Source organism: Pleuronectes platessa, chromosome 19, assembly GCF_947347685.1.
Source record: "Pleuronectes platessa chromosome 19, fPlePla1.1, whole genome shotgun sequence".
NCBI lineage: Eukaryota > Metazoa > Chordata > Actinopteri > Pleuronectiformes > Pleuronectidae > Pleuronectes > Pleuronectes platessa.
Window position 1 is genome coordinate 8,798,876 of NC_070644.1, and position 24,810 is coordinate 8,823,685.

Here is a 24,810-nt window from a genome sequence, read left to right on the forward strand (position 1 = left end):
TCGTAGCAACAAAACTGTGATATTGTTTTTTTAAATATTTATGATATATATTGAGGCACACACAGCACTCAGTCATGTTTATGATCTTGGTTTAATATTAAGAAAGTGGACATTGATTTGAATCTAAATACATTAAATATGGTTAATTTAACATCAAAGTGAAACAAACTACCAATGTGTTTTTGTTGCCTAAACCAACCAGGCACAGGACAAAATCTGCTCTTAAGTATCTTGATTCTTTCCTTCAAAACAAATTGCTGATATACAAATTTAATTTGTAGAAGAAACATGACACTTGCAGTATTCAAATATGTTTCATGTGAGGAAATTGTACATAAACACCAAAAATGTCTAGACTTAAAAGCACTTTGTCTCTTTTTTCCAATCAAGTGGACAAAGAGTGATGAAAAGGTGATACTGTATGCCAATGCACTCTCTGGCTGAATAAAAGCTGCCATAAATGAAAGCCAGTAGAGTTTTAGCTCTTGTTTGTCATGCAGATTACATGAGGAGCAGAACCTAAGTGTTCTTGTTTAGTCGTCATTAGCTCTCTGACACTCCACAGAGTTTATCAAGGCTCAGTTGTACCAGGCCACGGTCTATCTGATTGTATCAGGTGTATCTCTTTCTCCTTAATCTGCTTTTAATAGCCCTGCTCACTGTTAATTAGGTATCAACGTCTCCTTCTTATCGACTCTGGTCAAATAGCTCTTCAGGGCTTTCCTCCTCTCCTGGATATTTTAAGGTTATCTGCTTGTGTTCTCTCTCTGTCCTTAGCCTTCCTGAGCATTTGTCTTTACCTGACTTTGTTCTCTACTCTCTGTTCTTGGATGGTGTGTGGCTGAATCTACAATTATTCAGACAATTATTCTCTTCAGTCCACGATGCTTTTTTTTTTACATTCACCCAAAACAATGGATACCTGACATAGAAGCACCTTTACCAGGCCTTACAAACGGTCTAATACCATACATACTGCACAAAACATATAATTATTTTCCATTAGGTCTGTCAGAAGAATATTTTTCAATACCTTTAAGGCCACACTATATTCATTTCACATAATAACAAAAGATGCTGCATAATCAAGAGAGAAGGAGGAGTTCATATACACAGTAAGGCAGCCGGACTATAGAATTACCACTGTATACTGTTACTCAAACAAGGGCGGATGCTCAGGTGTGTCAAATTCCAATAATCTAAAGAGTCATTATAATCATTAGATTCATGGTAACAAAATCAAAAACAAGACTTATGCAAGAGGAAGGAGAAGCATGTTTGGAAGAGAGCAAATATGAACAAGCATATGGGACCTGAGGCACCAGAGAGCAAAGCCCCTGTGCTTCCAAATAAAGCCATTGTAAACTTTGTTTCCCAACTTTATTAAGATTCATTCAATAGTAGTTAAGATGTTTGACCCCTAACCAAAAACCATCATGGATAGATATAAACACCTTCAAACTGAGGCAGCTGTTTTACAAAGTGCTGAGTTGTCTTCCTTTTTACCTTCTCATCAACTCGGTGGCTTGGTCGGACGAAGAGACACATTTGTGAAATGTGAGAGAGGCTTGGCTGATGAATCACACCAGACATGGATTCGCTGCAGATTCGCCGCATTGAATTCCCTGGCAGCCGTGTATGGAAAGAAACATAATGCTCCTTAATGTTTATAGATTATTGGACACTGTGTGATGTGACTTTTGGCTTGTGACTTTTGTTTTTTAGTTTTTAATCCCCTGTCGTTTATTCCCAAACTGGACAACACTGCAAACAGCTGAATTTTCCCTCATCTTTCTAATCTCCATCTCCTCTTTTTCAGTGTATGAGGTGGTCACTGTCACTGGTGATGTAAAAGGAGCGGGGACTGACGCCAATGTGTTTGTTACCCTTTTTGGAGAGTTTGGCGTCACGCCCAAGGTTCACCTGGCAAGCAAGTGAGTTATTCAAAGGGGTTTAAATTGAAGTCCCATAATTATAGTTTACTTTTCTACAGTCTGTAAATTGTCTTTAAGATTCTAAACCAGGTCTCAGTGAGTCACTCTGCTTTGATTTGTTTACACGTACTCTGGCTTAATGTGTAAGACTGTTAACCTTGAGTCAGAGGGAGTTCATAACAGATAAAATAAGTTTAGCTAGTTTGTAACCTTTCAATGTCCACTGTTAACTTTTAACCTTTTCTATTCTTCTCTGACCCTTCAGCACAGAAAAGAGGTATTTTTTTTATCCATCTGCTAAAGGATGATCATGATTCTGTCCTTGTGTTGAGTTGTATTGTGCATGTTACACTGTATGAGGGAGCATTCCTGTTTAACATTGACATGGAAACGAGGAACACTCTGATATCAGAGAAGCAGAGCGTGTTTACAACAACAAGTTTTGTTGTGATGCAGGAATCTCTCCTCTATACAGTCAAATCAAAATGTCGGACACAGAATATCTGGAGTAAGGAGGAACTATGTGACATGGCCGGTCTTCTTTTTCATTTGAGATGCAAATGAAAGAAGACCACGATGTCATTTCTGTGGATGATCAAATGACTCTCAGGGGGACCTTATCAGCATCAGGCTCTTTATCTCTGCACACATCGATTAACAGATTGGGTTACCTGTGCAGCGTATAGGATATACCAACTTATTGTGAGCCACTCTGGACCGTGTCACACACACCCTGTGGTGTTCTCATTCATCTGTTTCAGATGGCACCAACATGCCATGCATTCAGTATCTCCATGCTGTGCAACTGCTGTGTTGCTCAGCTGATGAAATACCATGCGTGGATGTTGATGGAGTCATTTTGGTCATATTATAAACATATTATATAGTAAGGAGTTTCGCCTTACTCCGGTATATATATTAGGCCCTGCCTGTATTGTGTAATGATTGATTAAAACGTTATAACATGATACAGGTGAGGGAGGGCTGCTATGATTGAACGATCAAGGCCGACTAAACTTGTAACTCTTTGGAAATTCACTGTGATTATTATTCATATGAATTGCATGAATTCCAAAGTTTGCTCTGGGTTTGTTTTTGTCATAACCAGTGTCTCCCCATCATTCTCCCACAGGTGTGACCGAACAAGGTCATGTATTCATGTGTGCTGTACAGTATTTCATTCTTGGCAGTTGATTTATAGCATACGACACCGTGCACCTTAATTATTCGAGCCTTGGCATTGTGCACAGGTTGAATATTGCAGGGAGAGGGAAGCAGATGGAGGTGTGGGTCAGACAAAGTGAGGCTTTCTTTGTTAATGAAAAAGAGGGTGTCTGATTCACTGCGGTTGGCAGAGGGGCTGCGCTGGGTGTATAGGCCCAGTTTCGTCTCTGTGAGGGGTAAAATAGTACATGTGGAAAAGGAGGAGGGAGCGATGAAGTGGCCGAGCCGGAAGAGGTCTCAGATTATACCACTGCCATGAGCCCACCAGCGTACACCTTAAACTGGATCAGTCAGGAGATGTAATTTACCTTTCTATTCACTTGTCTGGCGGAGCTATATCTCTTTACCCACTTTCTTCCAATTAAATAGAGTCTCTCTCTCTCTCTCTCTTTCTCTTTCTCTCTCTCTCTCTCTCTCTCTCTCTCTCTCATACACACACTCTCAATCACACTCAAACTTTATCTCAGATAACTCGTTGTGTCTCCCAAGTTCTGACATTTTCATCGCTTCTTCATTCTACAGAAGCAGAACTGCATTTGAAAAGAACAAGACTGACGTTTTCCGCGTCAAAACACACAACGTGGGGCCTCTGAAGAAGCTGAGGTATATTCCACCGTGCTGAGAGTGACCTGACATATATAAACCAACATGTGTTATACAATGGTGTTTGGTGTCGCAGAAATATAATCTTCTTCTAAGTCGACAGAATGCACAGCTACAGTCGACTGACACATCACAGTTGAGGCTTCACAGTTCGGATAACAGCGGCTTACAGGGCACATCCCACAGGAACATTTCTCGCTTATTTTCCAGCTCTGCCATCGGCCATCAAAGGATTTCATCCAGCTTTAGAGGGTTAAGCCCCATCTGTTGTTTGGAGTCAATAATGTCTTACTCCAGAGGAGGCGGAGTTACTACGGCTCAAGTCATTTTTACCCATGGAAGTGCAACTTTTTTGCATGTTATACAATTTTGAACAGAACAAGCACAACAATTTAGCCACATTGTTCATCATGGATATTTACTTGTTGACATGCATACTGAACAGGTGTACTTGACCATTTTGACTTGATAAATAGTAGGATATAACCTGAAAACAACAAAGTTCATGTACCAATTTTTCCAGAGCTTTCAAATACTTTTTTAATCTTAAGTTTGAAGAATGGGAATTTCTACTATGGATGACATTATAGCATCTATTGATCTTGCAGATCAGATGAACCTACATTATAACAGATCAACTCCATCTATAGATAAGGACTATGTTGAAAGCTCTGGAAATAGCTAGAAAGTGGACCTGTTCTTAGTTTTCTAAAACATTATTTTTTCAAGGTCAAAAAGGTCAAAAAGCTTTTCTGCTTCTTGTAAACCTTGTCATGTGCTGTGATTTCATGTTATACTTTATCCAATATGGACTCAACTACTCCAATTCTATTCAACTTGGGTTATGCCTTCCCCAAATGCAGTCCAGATTAATAACCTAGAAATGTATTGGACAGGACAGACGTTTCTTCTTTTTTTTAAACTGTAGTGGATGATTCTTTAACAACTCTACCAGAAGTTTTTGAGTTTGTTAAAGCCTTTAGAAATGTACACATGATCAGGCACAAATTCTTGAATTTACTTTTATTATTTTTCGTGACATTATACTCATTCAGTCCTTATGATATTTGTGATATGTCTGAAACACTCTCTGTTTTTTATGAATGCAGAAATACACTTAACACACTTAAAAACAATGGCACTGGTGAATCCGATATGACAAGCGTCTCCTTACCTGTACAGTGAGTTCATATCACACCATGACTGTTAATTGTTTCTCTAGGATCGAGCACGACAATACAGGGATGAACGGCAGCTGGTTCTTGGACAGGGTGGTGGTGACCGACATGAACCGGCCCCATCTGCGCTTCTATTTCGCCTGCAACAACTGGCTGAGTCGGGAGGAGGCCGACAACCTGTTTGTCAGGGACCTGCTGGGCAGCCTCAACCCCATGGACGTTCCAAAATGTAGGTCACTCTGAGGCAGAATACACAAAGGCTCAGGGAGGTCGAAACTAATTAACAATTGATGGAAATTACCAATACCCCAAGAGAGACTAATTGGTTTGAAAATATTACTGGAAAGACTGCAAAATATACTATTAAATAATGAGTTGAAAATAATAACAGTAAAAAAGAAAGTGTCCACTAGAAATGACACTTGATAATATCAGTACAATGTGCCTCACCAGTTATATAGTTAAAGTCGCCCGGTGGGCTTACACACCTTCCTACTGTTTCAGGTTGTAATTGATTTCCATCAGAGTGTAGCCCATGTTTCCTCTGTTGCAATGTGAGCTAACATGCAGTCAGTCAAGCAGAGCGTCAGGAAGCCCAGACTGAGATAAACACAGGAGACAGTGTGAGGGAGCGGTCGGAGCATTATGGACACAGACACACACACACATGCAAACACACACACAGACGCACACAATGATAAGAATATTTAACTGAGAAATCATCTCATTGTGGATTAGCAAAGAACCAGCCTCACGACAACAAAAAAAGTCTTATTATACTTATTAATTTTACATACTGCTATTAATGGTGAACTTGTATAGATATTTATTATTTTCTAAAAGAACCTGATCCTCAGCATTTTCTACACTATTAGCATTTCAGTAAGTCATAATCATTGATCATATAAATCACTGTTTTCTGTGTTGTTTTCCATCTACAGTGAATAAATACATAGTGAGTGTGTTCACTCCTGATATTAAGGGAAGTGGAACGGATGCTGATGTCTTCCTGAATATTTTTGGAGAGATCGGTGACACAGGTAGACCTTCACATTATCTTTTCATTGACTAATTGATTACCACATAATGAAAATATGCTTATCACATTATCCCGTAGCCACAAGGTGATATCTTGAATTTGCTTATCATGTCTGATACAGCGACAGCCAATAGATGAAATAAAAAAATGATATTAACAGAGAAAAGTGGTCAGTCCGCACATTTGAGAGGCTGAAAACAAATGTTATGTTTGGCGATATCATTCCTTGAACAATCACATAAATAAACATCCTTATTGGGATTCCTAAACTTTGTTTATTATGAAAGGAGAGAGACGACTGGACAGTGACAAAGACAACTTTGAACGGGGCTCAGAGGACAAGTTCACCATAGAGGCTCCAAACCTGGGAAGGCTGAGGAAAATCACCATCGGGCACAACAACAGAGGTTCTTCGGCTGGATGGTTTCTAGATAAGGCATGAACAACCTGCACATGCATACATAATCTTTGTGTACACATGCAATACACAGAAAACATGATAGCGCTTAATGCCTCTGCAGGTGGTAATCGATGACATGGGGAATAAAGAAGTGTATGAGTTCCCTGTTAATCGCTGGTTCGCCTTAGATGAAGGTGATGGCAAAATACAGAAAGATGTGTTGGTTGGATCAATGCAACCAATGGGTGAGAACAACACAAATCCTTTTTCAGTATATCTAATATATAGATGTAGACAATAGCCATATATGATTTATGAATTCACGAAAAATTTGAGTTTTTCTGTGCCTTTTCTTGCATCGCATAGGAATCGTGTATAATGTACAAGTGATGACTGGAAATGTGAGGGGTGCAGGCACCAACTCTAAGATCCACATGGTTATGCACGGCTCCAAGGGCTTAAAGAACAGCGGCAAAGTGTTCCTGGAGGGCGGGGCTTTCGAGCGCGGTCTCATCGACATTTTCAACGTGGAGATTTGTGAACTCATCAGCCCGCTCAGCAGGGTCTCCATTGGGCACGACAACGGGGCTGTTGGTGCCGGGTGGTACTGTGAAAAGGTACCTGACATATTTCATCCGGTACACATTCGCAAAGTGATTGACACTCACCGAGTATCCATTTTCCCTACAGGTTGTCATATACTGTCCTTTCACGGGTATTGAGCAGACCTTTGCGTGCGGAATGTGGTTGGACGAGGACGAGGGGGATGGACTGATTGAGAGGGAGCTGTATGAGATGGTCTCTCTCAGGCAGAAGAAACAGAAGAGTAGGTCTCCTCGTTCTACTCACAGATATCTACTCAAAAAAAACAAAAACGTAAAACACACATTTTCTATTTTCAGAACAACATTTAAAGTTACGTTTTCCCCGATTCATGTTTGGTATCGAAAATGAACGTGTTCCAATTAGGAGTATTTCGAATTTGTAAATCTTTTAATATAATGTCAAATTGAATCTTCCCCAGAGTTCCCATGGTCCCTTTGGATTTGGACCTCCGATGTGAAGGGGGCAGGGACGGATGCTCAGGTGTTTCTGCAGATCTACGGAGAGAAGGGAAAGTCCGATGAGATCAAACTGGAAAACAAATCGGACAGTTTTGAGCAGGGCCAGCTTGATAAGTTCATTGTAAGCCCTGGCTCCATCTGCTGTGCACATCGCAGTTCTTTTTCACACTGTGAGGCTTTCCACTGACATGTTGTATTTCATGTGTCGCCTGTTGTGACACTGTAGGTTGAAATGCCAGACACAGGACGGCTGCGGAAATTGCGCATCTGGCACGAAAAGAGACATCCATTTTCTGGCTGGCATTTAGCAAAGGTGAGACCCATTACTCTATTCGGCTTGAGCTGTCAGTGTAAACTGTTAAAACTGTTCTACAGTGTCACTTCTAAGCACTTAGTCAGACACTGGATTAGAGGTTATTTCCCCCCAGAAATAAGACTTATGTGCAAATCAGGATTGAAATGGAAGTGGCTAATAGACAAGTGCAGTCCATTAAAAACGTTTTCCGATAAAGACTTACTACAGTATGATGATACTTGACCCTGGTATTTGTTTTCAGGTCACTGTGCTTAAGACCCTGACGATGGAGAAATATTCTTTTGAGTGTGGCCGCTGGTTGGACGTCAACGAAGACGACAATGAGATCGTCAGAGAGCTTTCGGCCACAGGAGCTCTCATCAACGAGCCTCTGCCCTGTGAGAGACGCACATATCATCATCCTAAATAATCACAACCTCCATGTTGACAGCCTGTAGTGTAACATGTATGAGATTGCACTGAATGTACAGTGGGTGCTTGATGTCCTGGGATTGCTCTCTTGTTTACCTCCAGTGATTAAATATCGCGTCACCATCTGCACCGGCAACGTCAGCGGCAGCGGCACAGATGCCAGCGTCTTCCTCAATATTATCGGTGACCTGGGCGACACGGGGGAGCGGCTCATGATTATGAGTAAAAACAATGTCAACAAATTTGAAAAGGGAAACGTGAGTGTGTTATTAATTAAACGATGAGCACAGGAGATGCGTGGATATCATTTGCATTTTGAATCTGTTTTCTCCCTGACTCCCCTCAGCACGACGAGTTCCTCATTGAGTCCGTGATCTTGGGTCGAGTGCACAGGGTGCGTGTTGGACATGACGGCCGCGGAGGAGGCTGTGGTTGGTTCCTTGATAAAGTCATGGTTAGGGAGGAGGGCCAGCCGGAGACTATGGCCATTGTATTCCCTTGTTTCAGGCAAGGCAACAACACTTTTCACATGACTTCAAGAAATGTTTCAACACGTTGGGATTCTCAGCAGGAATGGATGATTGGTTATCTTCCAAAATATCCAAAATATTTAATATATATTCATACCGTTGTGGCTGTAACAGATATTGTTTCATATGTATTACAATTACGTATAATTTAATGTTGAATTTCTCTCAATGTTTTAGTCAACCGCCAAAACACCGACCAAAATTGTCCAAACGGTTTTCAGAGCCTATGAGAATTGGCCATGTTTACGTTTCCTAGTTCTCCGGTGGTGTGCGCTTAGGTCATTAGGCAGCTAATGGATGAGTTTGACCTTACAAATGGACACTAAATGCATGTGGCTGGACAGCTCTCTCCTTTAGTAACTGGAGCCAGACCACAAGGCTGAGGTGCAGAGTTACTTCTGGAAAGAGACTCTTCCTGTTTGTTTGTCCTGTTTAAAGAGACAGAGACTGAACGCAATCTAAAGCTCATCCTGTGTTTCACTCTCATATATAAATATGTTTGTCTGTTTTCTTTGTGTCTCCCTTCAGGTGGTTGGACCGTAATGAGGATGATGGACAAATTGTCCGTGAGTTAGTTCCAGATGGAGATGGCCTACGTCTCTTCAGTGAGTCTTAATAGAGAGGTTAAATATTAAAAAAAAGGACAGCATTCGTTTAATGCTTTGATACATTTCATCCATGCCCCCAATTTCTCCTTCATCAGATGTCAGCTACCATATTGCAATCAAGACAGGAAACGTGAATGGAGCCAGCTCTGACTCCAGGGTGTTTGTGAAGCTTTATGGGGAGAAGGGGGACACTAACAAGATGACACTGGCGGTTTCTGACAATGACCTCAGGAACTACTTTGAGACAGGGCGTACTGACATCTTCACCATTGAAACCTTTGACATTGGACAGGCAAGTTCTTCTGACACAAATACACGTGATTCAGACATTTATTTTCTGTTTCCTAATTCTGTTATAATCCATTTGTCCACGTCCTCTCTACTCACAGATCAACCGTCTCCTGATCGGTCACACCAACGAGGGCCTGCGGGCCGGATGGTTTCTGGACAGCGTGCAGATCTCAGTGCAAGTTCACGGGAAGCAGTACATGTTCCCGAGCGACCGCTGGCTGTGCAAAGATGAGGCTGATGGGAAAGTGGAGGTTGAGATCTATCCCAGCGAGATCCTGGAGATCGAACAATGTAAATAACGGGAACTTAAAACATAACATACAGTCAGACTTCATCATTTTAATCACTAACTGATTATGAGTTGAAGTATATTGCTCTTCTCTACATAGTCTTTCTTCTGGTCATAACATTGTACCCCCTCATTAACAGTGATCAACTATGAAGTCACAGTGGTCACAGGGGACGTGCGTGCAGGTGGCACCAACGCCAATGTTTTCTGTCAGATCTATGGAGATGAGGGAAAAACTGAAGTCCTCACTCTCAAGAGTCGCTCAAACAACTTTGAACGTAACACTACTGAAATCTTTAAGGTCTGTGTTGCACCTCTGTGGCATCATGTCAATGTCCCATGGAGATTTAAGGTCCCGGTTTGATCACTGCTTCATCCCACCCAGATTGAGGCTCATGATGTTGGCAAGATCCACAAGATTCGCATCTACCACGATGGGAAGGGTATCGGCGATGGTTGGTTCCTGGAGAAAGTGGACATAAAGCAGCTGACGATGGCTATGGTGCAGGTTGAGGTGAAGAAGGAGGAGCCCAAGAAGGACAAGAAGAAGGACAAGAAAAAGAAGAAGAAAGAAGAGGAGGAGGAGGTGGAGATGGTTGAGCAGCTGCAGGAAGTAGTGGACACATTTTCCTTCCCTTGTGGCCGCTGGCTGGCCAGGGATGAGGAGGATGGAGAGATCGTGGTTGAGCTGCTAACAGAGGACAATGAAGACCTGGAGAGTAAGTAGAGCATGAATGGTGATGTGTTGACCCACTTGTAGCAGTTCACAGCACATATATATTGGTTTAAATGAGATTGTTGCTGCTTTGATTAATGTTTTTCCTCTCAGTGAACTCATACGACGTTCACTTGTTCACTGGGGCCATGTGGGGGGCGGGGACTGACTCCAACGTTTACATCAACATCTACGGAGAGACTGGTGACACAGGGGAGCGACGGCTCAGGAAGTCCAACAACCTGAACAAATTTGAGAAAAACAAGGTCAGTTTTGTTTCTGTTGGTGCAGAACATCTAAAGCTGCAGTGAGGAGACAGTTTGCTTATCAGGACTGGCCAACCAATGAAAATCTTTTTTGATTGACATCATCTGAGTCTCCAACCAATCGATTGGAGGGTGAAATATGTTTGTGACAATATGCATGCACTGAATGCACTGTACCTGGTAGGCTTGTAAGTCTAATTGAATAATAAAAAAAAAATCTAAAGTGAGTACTTAGAGCATAGTAAAAAAATGTCACCCAATTTTTTAGACCAAACAACTTCTGTCATGTTCACTCAGAAAGCCTCAAGCATTAAACACAAAGTTATCATCAATCCAAGATGATCCAACAGATATTGGATCTTTGGAGCCTTGCAGGATAAATAAAGATCAAATAATAAAAAAATGAGGTTCTCACGCTCTGCTACCCTAAGACCTGTGACCCTTTGTCCTCGTTTTGTGCATGTGTGACCCAGGAGGACATTTTTGACATCGCAGCGGTCGACCTGGGAGTCCTGAAGAAGCTGAGAATCCGGCATGACAACAGCCAGGCCAGTGCCGGCTGGTTTCTGGATAGAGTGGAGATTGTAGACAACAAAGATGACACCACGTATGTCATGATGATTTTAAGAGAGCAGCACTGCACCATCACTTTACAGCGTCTTCAACATATAGCAGACATAACCTTTGCACATAAAATATCTTAGAGCGCCACTGTAAGGTGTAAAATGGTACAACATACTGTGTAGGTAGTAAATACTCTGGGTTAGAAGAGCTCCTCAGATGAGACTTGCGATCAGTTCAAAGTTCTTTCAGTTTTGGTATTTTTGGACACAGGAACATTTAACAATCTTCAGTTGGGGCCCTGGTTGTGGTTTAATCTCTATGTAAACTGGGAGCTTATAATAAATTAGAAATGGTGTGTTTTAGGTACTTTTTTCCTTGTAAGCGTTGGCTGGCTACCGATGAGGATGATGGACAGCTCGCCCGGGAGCTCGTTCCTGTGGACGAGGCCTTCATGAAGAAGGGCGATGATGATGAGGAAGACTCTGAAGCCACACTCGGTCTGGAACAGAAAGGTTAGAGCAACATTCTAGCACAGATAATCTGACCTCTGGAAAGGGGGGGAAGCTTTTTTAATTGAAATGAATAAGGATGGTAATCACCACAGTTGATCAATGGTTGTTCAAAGACTCATTCATTCTTATTTTCTTGTATGACAGCCATGTCAACCACATACACAATACGGATTAAAACTGGTGACAAGAAATACGCTGGAACAGACGCCAATGTCTATATGATCCTGTACGGCAGCAAGGACGACACAGGTAATACTTTACACTATGGTAATGAATTATATCTGTGTATTTAAATAACTAAAATACTTTGTGATTGGATAATCCACAGGGATAATAAACCTAAAGGCATCAAAGACCCATAAGAATAAGTTTGAACGGGGTATGATAGATGAGTTCACCGTGGAAGCCGTGGACATCGGACAGCTGAAGAAGCTGCGTATAGGACACGACAACCGTGGTACAGTAGGACCGACTCTAGCACGTTATTAACACATGATGATGAATATACTCACTCGTGTCACTGTTTAAGGAGGAGGATCAGCAGGTTGGTTCCTTGACTGGGTGGAGATCGACGCCCCGTCTCTGGGACAGAAACTACGCTTCCCCTGCGGCCGTTGGCTGGATAAAGGGGAGGATGATGGTGCCATTTTCAGGGATCTCTTCCCCAATAATCTTCAGACAGAGCTTTACACACCATGTAAATCACAGAAGTCTATATCACAATTTCAAACATTAAGAAAAATGTGTGATTTGATGCACTTAATTGTTTATGATATTACTTTATTTTTATTTTGTAGTTGTTCCTTATGAGATCAAAACCTTCACGAGTGACGTGTTTGGAGCTGGCACAGATGCAGACGTCTTCATCGTCCTGTACGGGAGAGATGCAGTGTGCACACAGCAGAAGTGTCTGTGTGTCAACAAGAGGGAGAGGAGGATGTACTTTGAGAGAGGAGCTGAGGAAATGTTTATTGTAGAGGTATCAGTACATATTTTCATGTAACAAGTTGAATCGGTGCACTCCAAGGTCATAAGTGCAGTTTTTGTATTTACTCTCGTAAATTCCACAATGAATAATTCAGTAGCGTTTCCTTGTTTCTGTGCAGCTAGAAGACGTGGGGGACGTAATTGAGAAGATCCGTATCGGTCATGACAACCGTGGGGTTAACCCAGGCTGGCACCTGGACAGGGTGGAGATCAGACGTCTGCTCAGAAAGGGAAAGGTAACGTCCACAGAGGAGGGACTACTCATCCCCTTACATTACGGAAAAGAACAATGTGTACATGTGAACATTGAGAAATTTTGCCTTAGAGATGTAATACTATTATATAACATATGGTGCTATATAATAATACTTATATATATATATATTATTCACTGAAACATTAATGTTAAAATTGCATTTTGCATTTTTGTAGTAAATCAACTAATTTGAATAACTTTATATACTTTTGATAATGCTCGTTATTTTTAAAGATCTTATTAAATCTTAAACCTTAAAGCAACCAACGCCGTGCCTATGCATATTTGCCTATGATCTGCTGAATAAATAAGCTCTAAATACAAATTAAAAAAGTACAAGTATCTTAAATTTGCACCTATATACAAAAATGTATATAAAGATCACTCCTTCCCAAAAGCTCCAGGCCCTGATTGGTCTCAATACTTGCAACCTAACTCATAATTAACATTAAGTATTTGATGTGAATGACTTATTTATCTGTCAGCACCTTCCTCTTTACAGCCGTTGGTAACAGGGTCTACTTTTGGTCAGTAGGTGGAGATGTTCTCCTCACAGATAGATGAGTTTAATCCGGCACTCTGACTCTCATACACTCACCCAGGGGCTCAGATAAAAACACAACACTGTTCACAGATTTCAATCTAAGCCACAAACACACAAATGAAATTGGTAGTTGAGTTTTAAGCCTGTCCCTCTGTTTCACTGTAGGGTTCAGAGACTGTCATCTTCCCATGTGAGCGCTGGCTCGCCAAGTCGGAGGATGATGGAGAGACGGTGAGAGAGCTGGTGCCCTCTGACATCATTACTGAGAAGCTTTCACGAGACGGAAACCTGAAAGTCACTGAAGTCGAGGTGGAGGAAGCTCTAGAGAGTATGTGAACAAGCTGGCACGCCAGAAAACAATCATATTCAACTTGATTTATAAAATAACAAATACACAATGCTGTGTTTTCTGTTGTCCCGTCTCAACCTTCTAGTTAGAAAAGGTAGAGACAAACTTTCTTTCAGGTTCTGTCTGTCCTGAAATGAGTTTCTTTCATGACATGTCTATTTTCGAAAGTTTCCTCCAACATTTCCCCTGTGTTCTTGTCTCTGCTCATTGTTTCCACTACAGCTCACACATACAACGTGTCAGTGATGACAGGCGATGTGTACGGAGCCGGCACCGACGCCGACGTCTTCCTCACAATTTACGGGGACCTGGGCGACACCGGGGAGAGGAAGCTCAGCAAGTCTGAGACAAACAGCAACAAGTTTGAGCGAGGATGTGTAAGAAAGACCCACAACCTGTCTTTATTACTTATAACATTTTAATAATTCTATCAAACTCCTCAGATACAAACAACATCATGATGTGCATGCTATTCCACCGACTGTTTCCCCTCCTCAGGTGGATAAGTTTACTATTGAGGCAGTTGACCTTGGACAGGTTTTCAAGATAAAAATCCGCCACGACAACAGCATGATGAGCGCTGACTGGTACTTGGACCAGGTGGAGATTGTTGACGTGGACACGGAGGAGGTCTTCCTCTTCCTGTGTGAGCGTTGGCTGTCTCGGAAGAGGGAGGACAGACGCATCAAGAGAGTCTTCTACGTCAAGGTAACATGAATGAAATGAAATGACTGGAGGTGCCTTTATAAACACATAGTAGAATTGGTAAAGAAGATATTAAAACTTAATACTAGAATGCAGAATATGAGGAGTAAGGTCATGTTTATTACATTTTATTACCTCAACCAAGGAAGTGTGTTCGATTGTTAGTTAGCAGGGTTACCCCAAAACTAGCCGATGGATTACCACGAAACTTAGTGGCAGGATATGTGGGTCAGGGAAAAACCTATTCAATTTTAAGCTTATTTTATAAGTTTATATCCATACATTTATATACATATATATATATATATTTGTGTTTGTATATGTATATGTGTGTGTGTGTTTTTGGATTTGTCTGTATCACTGTGTGTATGTGTTATGTATCTTTTAGGGTTTTGAAGGAGTAAGAGAGAGCATCAACAGTAAGAAGAAGAACTCTGCTCTGACAGTGAAGAGTGTCGACAGTAACATGAACAAAAAGAACAAGAAGAAGAAGGAGGAGGAAGTTGAGCTCCCGAGTAAGGAAGATCAAGAATCCACAGCTCTGCATGTCTGCTTCATCTGCTCTGTAAAATGCCTCTTATTAAAAATCGGGCACAGACATTATTACATCATTTCTTGATCTCGTGAATGTGCCTTTTTACTGTGCAGTCATACCATACCACATCACCATCTGTACGGGACTGGAGCGGGATGCGAGCACCACCAGCAGGGCTTATGTGATCATCGTCGGGGCCAATCACGCCCAGACAGAGAGGTTGTGGCTGGACCTGGCAGATGGGAGGAAGGGCTTTGAGGCCGGCTCTCTGGAGAACCTTGAGTCCCACGGTTTAGACGTGGGCGAGATCAAAAAGGTTGAGGTGAGGAGGGGGGGGCTTGCTATAAGAGATTCGCCGAGGATCATGGGTCCACACACTCAAACACACACGAACACACAGCAAAATACACCCATGTTGCTCGACGTGATTGTTTCTCCTCCTCCCCGCAGCTCGGCCACGATGGAGCCACTCCGGAGAGCTGCTGGCTGGTTGATGAGCTGGCTGTTGCCGTACCAACCAAAGGGGTCAAATATATATTCGCTTGCAAGTGCTGGCTTGCCAAAGACAGGGGGGATGGGTTGACTGCTAGAATATTCAACGTGTTGGATGCAGAGGCCATTTCCATCTCCCAGAAGGTGTGTAAGCATAAACCGAACACAGTTCATGTCTCTGTTGAAACCTCTGGGACAATTTACATGAAACAAAATGATGTACTAACATTTAACTTCCATCCAAACTCTCAAGTTAAAACTTCCGGTTGGTACCTCTAAAATCTAGTAAATCGATCATTTTGAATTGGTGATATTATTCTAATGGGATTAAGATCGAACAGATGTGCCTCCCCTTTCTGACTGTTTAGATTAAATAATGACTTGTATTACTTGCTATTATTTGGCTGTAACACCAGAATTGTAGCTAAATATATTTGTGTTTTATTCAAAATGATGGTCATAATGTCATTGATCAGAAAGGCGACTAATGTATTGAGGGTCAAGTTATCGATGATGATTTTTTTTAGTTCTGTAGGAAAGAAGTCATGCTAATTCAAATGAACGGTTTGATGTGGATTATCTTGAAAAAAACATGTTAATGGAATTCTATAATATTTCAAATAAGAGAGTCACCACATCACAATCTTATTGGTTTACATCTTTGGCTATTTATAAATGATACCTCCCCACATTGATGGATTTCTAAATGGGCCTTATAACTACAAATAGATAAAAAATAGCAATGAAGGGACGTGTCATTGTTACAGTAAAAGTTCATTTTTCCATATATTGTCCATTATTATTCTATGTATGTTTGTTGCCATCAACCTTATAATTCCTTAATTGTAAACGAATTTTTATATAAATATTTATCAGCTGCAAAAATACATCTTTCTCTCTCTGATGTTTCAAAGGTAAAATTGCTTGTGGGAGACGGATGTTTGAGAAAATAAAGTTTCTCCATTTTCACATCAGATTATTTATGAGGTGACGGTGGTGACGGGGGACGTGCAGAACGCAGGGTCAGACACACAGATCTTCATGTCTGTGTTTGGGGCCAACGGTAGCACAGAGGAGATGCTGCTACAGAAGAACGAGGACAGGTGACCAAATACTGGACATCATCAGAAACAATATCAATGAAAAGACAATTTCATTTGATCAAGGAGGATGCACTGTGTAATGTATGTGCTGTGCAACAGGTTTGAGCGTGGTCAGGACGACACTTTCAACATGGAGATCGAAGACATTGCCCCGCTGAAGAAGATGAGGCTTCGTATCGATGGCTCCGGCAGTCGACCTGACTGGTTCGTGGACAAGGTCAGCTCACCTGAACCAACCTGCTGCAGAGGCAGACAGACATATGTGTGTTCAGGAGATGTTTACATGCTATAAAGTGTCAAGGATTACAGGGAAGGGAAAGCCCTAAGCAGATAAACTTAGCAGAATCGTCTGATGATGTAATATACAGAAGATACTTTTGTAATTGTCAATGTAAAGAAGTACAGACGTTGCTGCGGGTTTAAAACTGATCTCTTCTATAAAACATAAAACCAGGAGCATAAATGGCACACCAGTAACTTCCTCCAGATCGCTGGTTAAAAGCAGTCACAGGTTTTGTGTTTGTGTCCTGATGCTGTAGGTCACAGGAACATTTAGTTATGTCACACCGACAAATACACATCTCTCCATGCCTGCAGGAAAATAGTCAATAATTCAACCATCCACAAAGATACAGACACACACACACACACACACACACACACACACACACACACTGCAGGGCCCAGTGTCCCTGGAGTGATCATATTGACTCATTCTTTTTTTTACCATGCTGTTGTTGCTGGCATCACAGACACCCACACGTCTACAATACACACAAACAGACTTGGTAAAGAGCACTTTGCTTTCAGGAGAGGGAGAGATTTTAGTGTGAACTGATGTGTGATAGTGCATATATCACAATTTGTTTATGTGTAGTCCTAAAATATAATCCACTGTATTAATAGTTTCCCAAAACGGTGTCCCCATGAGCTTCCTCTGGCATCGCCTGCTCACCTCCAAATTCAGTCCGATGTCCCAGGCGAACCGCTCTGATGAAACAGAGCGTATTTCCTATGCAAATGTCCTCTCTGGTAAAGGCAGGAAGCCTGCAGAGCTGCAGAGCAGTCAGGAACAATACCTAGCCCTGTCTGTCCGTGCCTGGGACTCAGCGGCTGTGAACATCTCCTTGACTTGACCCTGGGCAGAGCCATGTGTGTCCAGCATCACAAGCAGATGTGCTGTCTTTATGGATTTCTGGGTCTGTGTATTGAAATCGACACAACAGTGCACCAGGCGAACTGCCAGCATACTAATCTGCCCAAATGAATATGCAGTGCAGAGTTACTGTGCCTGAGCCCAGTCTATATTAATGGACGCTTCCCAGAATAAGTGGTGACACATCTTAAGAGAAACGAGGATTTGTGTGCATGTCAAAATGTGACACTAACACTTTTTAATATACTCAGAGGAGATTGCTTTTTGCCATACAAGTGATTTTGACCAGTTGTCACTTGGACTCAAAGAAGAACTAATAAGATTGCAGTGGTCAAAGGTCAAAGGTCACAGACCTCACATTGTTGTGAATGCAATATGTCTGGAATAAGAACTGAAATTGCACTGCAGAGGCAATCATTTTTAATCTTTGCAATACATTATAGTAACAAACTAATATTTTTAAACCTATAAGTTTTGAATAAGGACCTTTGGTGTCACACTTTTTATGAGACTTTAGTTTCACCAACATCAATGACAGGATTCTGACTGATATTTACAATAAGTATAATATTATATCTATACAACTGACTCTGTTCATTCAGGTGATCATGCGTAACCTGACCACAGAGGAGGTGTCTGTGTTCACATATGAGGATTGGCTGTCCAGGACACATGGACCAAAGAGGACGATGATCTGCGAGATGGGCGCTGTGGTGGACGAGGAGATGATGGTGGAGCTCACCACCTACATCATCCAGGTCAAGACCAGTGACATTGCAGGTAATATGTTGTTGGCTGAAAATACATTTTCACATCCGTTCCAAACATACTGTGATTGAACAAAAGTGGAGTAGGCAAGAAAACAAAAGATGCCGGCTCTAAGAAAAATACAGACACAATCTAGTCATCCTTCCATCTCTGGGTCAGCGTCAGGTACAGGGATGTGGAGAACAGGAGTTGTCTCTCATCAGTATCATCCTCCAGCTCTTCCTGGGGGATCCTCAATGACCTCAACAGCAACATGTCATCTGTGTTTAGTTTCCTGGCTGCACCTTTCCATCACCTCCGAGCTGTTTGTTTTTGAATCACTTTCAAAGGGATGTACCTGAGGTTCATCCTGCAGGTGCTCTCCTCTCCAATGTGAATTCCTTACCCATGTAATAACAAATAAGGTCCACTCTGTCTGTAATATCATTACTTCACTCTCCACGTTAATTCGGTTATTACACATAGATGTTCATCCTCTCTTGACTTGTCCTTGTGCAGAGGGTTGTGTTTCCCATGAGGAGAGAGAGTGGAATCATTTCTGTTTGAGACCAACGTGGTAAAGGAAGCGATCCTCTTCAGAGACCTTCCATGCAGCCCTCGCTCCCTCTGTTCCTCCTACAGGATTTTCTATAGCTCAGTCGAGCCGCTGATCAACACGATAGCAAGACGAGAAGTCTGAGCCGACTTCAAAGGGGCCGCTCTCTGGAGGCTGAGATGTAGCTCTGCACCACTGCTCAGACTCTGTGAAGAATAATGAGCCAGGCTGACAGACACACGTACACAACAGACAGGCAGACATGCATTACATAGGTGAGGCTGTGCAAACGCTAATGGCCTCCCTGGGGATCTTTAAGGAGTGATCTGTATATGTAGGGTTGTAGTCAACCAAAGAAACTCGTAAGCGACTCAAATTGTACCTGCTCTTGTGTTGGTGGTGAGGAAAACAAATCTGATGGTTATGTCAGCCACAGGTACCCTCTATGATGTGTTAGGGTAATTAACCGCTATCAGGGGTATTCACTTAAAACAAAGCCTACTCTTCTGTTTTTTTCAGCACGCAGTAGTTTCGGTATTTTCGCTGACTCACCTCTGACTGTCCATTCTCTCTTCTCTTGTCTGTTCACGGTGTGTTGGATTGGCTGAGTGGCATCTCAGGAGATGATTTAAAATGCATGCAATTGGTTTTAAAGGTACCTGGGCCACTAAACCAGTCAAAATGTGACAATCCTCATACAGGTCTAGGTCTGGATAGGATGGCATCTGGGTCTGGATGTGAGCTGCGGTCAACCGATCAGTGACCTCTGCTCTAAATTAAATGTAAACAAACATAAAACTAGGATTTGCAGAATATTAAAAGTGTTTAACCTAATTATTAAACCAAGCATGATTACATTCTATGTTCACAATCAAAGCCTCAAGCGATAAACACAAAGTTCATGGAGCATATTGCGCGGACAGGTTAGGTCACCTTCTTTAGAGGATTTAGCATGTTGGTTGCTAAAATGATTTGCAAATGGCTGTTTGGAAGGTTCAGGCTTGACTTATTGGTCTGATTTAACACAGCTGCACCTATGACCTGAGAACCTGGTCGATAAAATAGCATTGTCCAGTTAAATGGGAAAATGCAGCCAGAGTGGTGTGAAGAGCCACTGGATGTCAAGTACGTAAGGTTGTTACAAGTTTTCTTAAAGTGTTGGCTTTATATCATGTTGCACAGACACCAAGACACAGAAAAGATGTTGTAATGAAATTATTAACCACAGAGGGATCATACATGTGCTCTCGGAGTTCAGTTCTCTCTACTCCTCATTTTTCTTTTCACATTGTGTGGTTGCTTGTTAGCTTCTTAGTTTCCTTTGGGCTTATCAGGAATTCAACACAACTATGAAAAAGCAGAGATGCCCTGTGGTTCAAGACGATCTGCAACAAGAAGCAGAGTTTTGCCAATTTATCATCCCCACACTTTAATCACAGAGGAGAGGTCGAGTCCATTCAATGAGGTTTCTATTTTCATCAATCTAAAGTACTCAGTCATACAAAGAATAAAGCACAGTTAAGCTCACCCTTCCAGTCAGACAGAAATAGTACATTTTCTAAATGGACAACTCTCTTCTATCTTTTCAGGAGCGGGCACTGATGCTAATGTGTGGGTCATCATTTTTGGAGAGAACGGAGACACGGGGACGCTGGCGCTGAAAGAATGCAACAAGTCCAACAAGTTCGAGCGCAAACAGATGGACACGTTTCGCTTCTCAGAAATCCTCAGCCTGGGAGAGCTCTCCAAAGTGCGGGTGTGGCACGACAACGCAGGTCAGCCACTTAAACATAAACAGTCACACTTCGTAAGATATATGCCCCCCCCTGTCCTAATGTCTGAGGTAACATCTGTCTTGCTTTTGAAGAAACCTGGACGATTGATGGTTATTGTAGCAGCTGTCCAACAATAACTACTCAGGACTGCTCTGGTTCTTTGAAAGCCCGGAGGAGGGACACAACTGATTTGCCCAAACGATTCCTGCATTGCTCTTGGTTTATCAGTCTTAACGACATCTTAACTTAGTGTATCTCCTTTGTATGCCGGTGTCACTCCACCCAGGTCCTGCTCCAGGATGGCATTTGGAGTACATCGATGTGAAGGATGAGATCATGGACAAAACCTTTCGTTTCCCGTGTGACCGCTGGCTCGCCAAGAACGACGACGATGGACAGATAATGAGAGAACTGGCTTGTGCTAACAACGACTACTTAGACCTCAATGAGAAGACCAGTAAGGATAGTACCTGCGATTACACATTATATCATACAGCTATTAAACTAATTTGTCAGAAATACAACAGAGAAGCAGGTGGTGTATCAGTTTATGGAGCAGCCAAACAATCACAGTGTTGTAGTCAAGTAGTTGCACAAACATAAAGCAGCTCTGATTCAATGTAAAGAGAGAGAGCTGTGAGCAAAGAGGCAAACATGAATGAGACAAAAAAAAAAAAACACTGCATCGTTTCCAGTGATGAAACTCACCAATAATGGAAATAATATATTAAATGGCAAACAAATTGGGACTGATTTCATGTAAATCAAATAGATTGTAACTTAAAATACTATTTATATAGTCTAAATCCTCCTGTATATTTCTGTGCCAAGGATACCCTGTCTGAAACAATTGACTGTAGCTGCGTCCATGTTTTCTCTCAAGAATATGAAATTGTTGTCACGACTGGAGACACAGCTGAGGCTGAAACCAAAGAAAACGCCTGGATTATTCTCGAGGGGAGGAAGGGTCGGTCCAAAGAGATGGTCATGGAGAACTCGTCAAAGAAGAAGAGGTTCTTGCGGTAGGTTCTTGCTGCAAGAGGAACTCAGTGAGCTGTAACTGTTGCATGAAATTACCCAGACCGGCACTTTCTCTCCCTGCAATTGTCCCACTTCTGCAAATCCAATGTGAGACACCAGCTGCTCATTGACCCAACCTGCTCATGTTCTTCACTTTTTAGGGGAAATGTCGACAGATTTGAGTTTTCGTCCAAGAACCTGGGTGATATCGCAGGAATCTGCCTGGGCCACTCACCCAAGGATGGAAAGAAAGTAAAGGGGGAATTTTACTGGCATGTCGTGTCCGTCGTCGTCACTGAAAGAGAACTGGGAAACAAGTAAGACATATAAGCATCCACTGTCTTCATTAATGCCAGAGTCATACATTTTATCTCCACAAGGGAGGTTATATTTCCACCCCTGTGTAAATAAGGCATATTAAGAGGACTAATGTCTCAAAGTGTGTCAAAATTAGAGCAGCTTGATTGAAGTTAGGACTGTTGGGCCTTGGTGCAGGTATGTGCTCTACTGAGTGCAATTCTAGTTATTACTTATACAGTTTGGGGGTATCAGATAATATTCTATTTCTTTCTATCTCCTCACCTTCAGGTACATCTTCAATTGCAAAGCCCTCATCCCTCTCTCTGCAAAAAGGGATGATTTCTTGACCTTTGAGTGCTCAAAGACAATGGAGAGCTTCGCCAGTAAAGCTCGAAGCCTGGTCCCAGTCAAGTACGAGATCATCGTCATCACAGGCGACGAGAAAGGAGCAGGTACAGATGCCAACGTCTTCATCACCGTGTACGGCTCCAATGGAGATTCAGGCTGCCGGCAGCTGCGGCAGAAGTTTCGCAACCTTTTTGAACGAGGGCACACGGACCGCTTCCTGTTGGAAATGTTGGACATGGGAGAGCTGCAGAAAGTGCGGGTGGCGCACGACAACTCTGGTTTGAGCCCCGGCTGGCAGCTGGACCGCGTGGAAGTCACCAACACGGCCAACGGTGTCACCACCATCTTCCTCTGTGGGAAGTGGCTGGACACGAAGAGGGCCGATGGAAAAATCACTAGGGTGATCTACCCGAAATATTAAAACAATTTATTATTTGCAAAGACTCCAACAGCAGAGAGAGCGACACTCATGTTTAAATTTAAGGACTTTAAGAGATTTTTCTCTGGAATGTTTTATATTTCAGGAAGTGAGACAGATTTTTACATCCATGCTTTTTTATGGTCAGATGTTTAATACATGGAAATATAGCCCTTGGTCAGAAAAGTGAAAGTGCCATTCTTTAGATATTCAGGGATGGTTTGCTCAGCTGCTTTGTCACAATAGAGATTTTTATAAAAGATTCAACTCTTTTGTAATACTCACGTGTGTCCACATTCTTTTAACAGTGTAAACACAAATCCGTCCTGGGCCACATGTGAAGGACTCAGCTGATGTCCTCTGAGCCGCTGCAGTTTCACTACTAATCAAACGTAGATTTTCTCTTCTTTTTGATTTGTTTGTTTCCACTGCTACAATATCAACATCATAATGATCAACACTTTCCTTAAATTGGTCAAATCTTTCTTCACAGCTGCACGAGAGTTCTGACTCGTCTCTCTCGCTCGCTCGTACTGAGACACACACACACACACACACACACACACACACACACACACACACACACACACACACACACACACACACACACACACACACACACACACACACACACAAACAGTGACATCGGACACATCTCTAGAGTCAAACTGGTCCAAAACAACATTGTTTGGTCTCAACTAACACAAATGAAGTATTTGTTAATTTGCATATACAGTAGATCATGAAAGTGGTCACAGAAGACTTTCATGACGCATTTCCCTGCTGCTTTAAACCGACAATTATGGATTTTTTATCAAGCCACTTGGGAGCAGTGGAAAATGAATGGACAGTACAACCGTTTCAGTTTTGAAATTTCTAAAACTTAATTCATATCAATCATTTCGGGGGGTTATCTCAACCCTTGAGGCAAATATTTACATCATGAGCTAAGATTGGTAAGAGTGAACCAATTGAAAAACAATAATAAACAAAATAATCAGCTGAAAGTTACTTTATGTCCCTGGAACTAGAAAAGTGTTTTAACCTGAAAGTCTAATCCAAGGTTCATGTTTTTGTTACATTGTTCACATTTGATCCGGCCTGTTCTGCTTTTCCAATAAGAGAGTGGACTCCAATCTTTTGTGTGACACATGTACGTCCTGTTGTCATCACCTATGGGTTGTGTCGACCTATACTTGACACTGTTTTGTAGACGGGTGTGTGTCCGGCGTCAGCATGTTGTCAATATGTTGCTGCTGTAATGTCATTATGGTTTCACTACCAGCTTTACCAGCTTCAGATGCAGCACGAGTTTGAATTCACCAAATTATTACATCAAACATTATCTCATTGAATGTGAGGACTACAAGGAAACCTTTGAGCCTCTCCCCCATCTTTTTCTTCTGTTGTTTAATTGAGTTTCAACTTCCTGCACTTTGTCCGAAAGTCCGAACTATTCAAAGTAAACGAACAGAACCAAGGTTCACTTTGATCTGGACCGAGACCACCTAATGTGGTCATACTAAGTTTTGGTCCATAGGTCAGAGGAGACTTTTACACCTGTTGTTTTTTTGT

At 42.0% G+C, this 24,810-nt stretch overlaps 1 protein-coding gene across 1 annotated transcript; it reads left to right on the plus strand.

The window, feature by feature from the left end:
• Positions 1-1,591: 1,591 nt before the first annotated feature.
• On the plus strand, positions 1,592-23,576 carry LOC128425210 (lipoxygenase homology domain-containing protein 1). Its single transcript, XM_053411743.1, has 42 exons — positions 1,592-1,628; positions 1,820-1,934; positions 3,681-3,761; positions 4,984-5,168; positions 5,881-5,979; positions 6,266-6,414; positions 6,500-6,623; positions 6,745-6,995; positions 7,069-7,204; positions 7,403-7,563; positions 7,669-7,755; positions 8,000-8,135; positions 8,272-8,426; positions 8,516-8,676; positions 9,228-9,304; positions 9,403-9,599; positions 9,697-9,889; positions 10,028-10,188; positions 10,273-10,606; positions 10,717-10,868; positions 11,342-11,475; positions 11,796-11,944; positions 12,089-12,193; positions 12,273-12,401; positions 12,474-12,641; positions 12,742-12,923; positions 13,051-13,167; positions 13,897-14,059; positions 14,303-14,457; positions 14,579-14,788; positions 15,174-15,300; positions 15,434-15,642; positions 15,771-15,956; positions 16,788-16,915; positions 17,015-17,132; positions 18,674-18,851; positions 20,964-21,149; positions 21,436-21,606; positions 22,033-22,171; positions 22,331-22,486; positions 22,758-23,217; positions 23,544-23,576. The coding sequence occupies exons 1-42, from the start codon at positions 1,592-1,594 to the stop codon at positions 23,574-23,576; spliced, it is 6,594 nt and encodes a 2,197-aa protein (XP_053267718.1).
• The last annotated feature ends 1,234 nt before the right edge of the window (positions 23,577-24,810 follow it).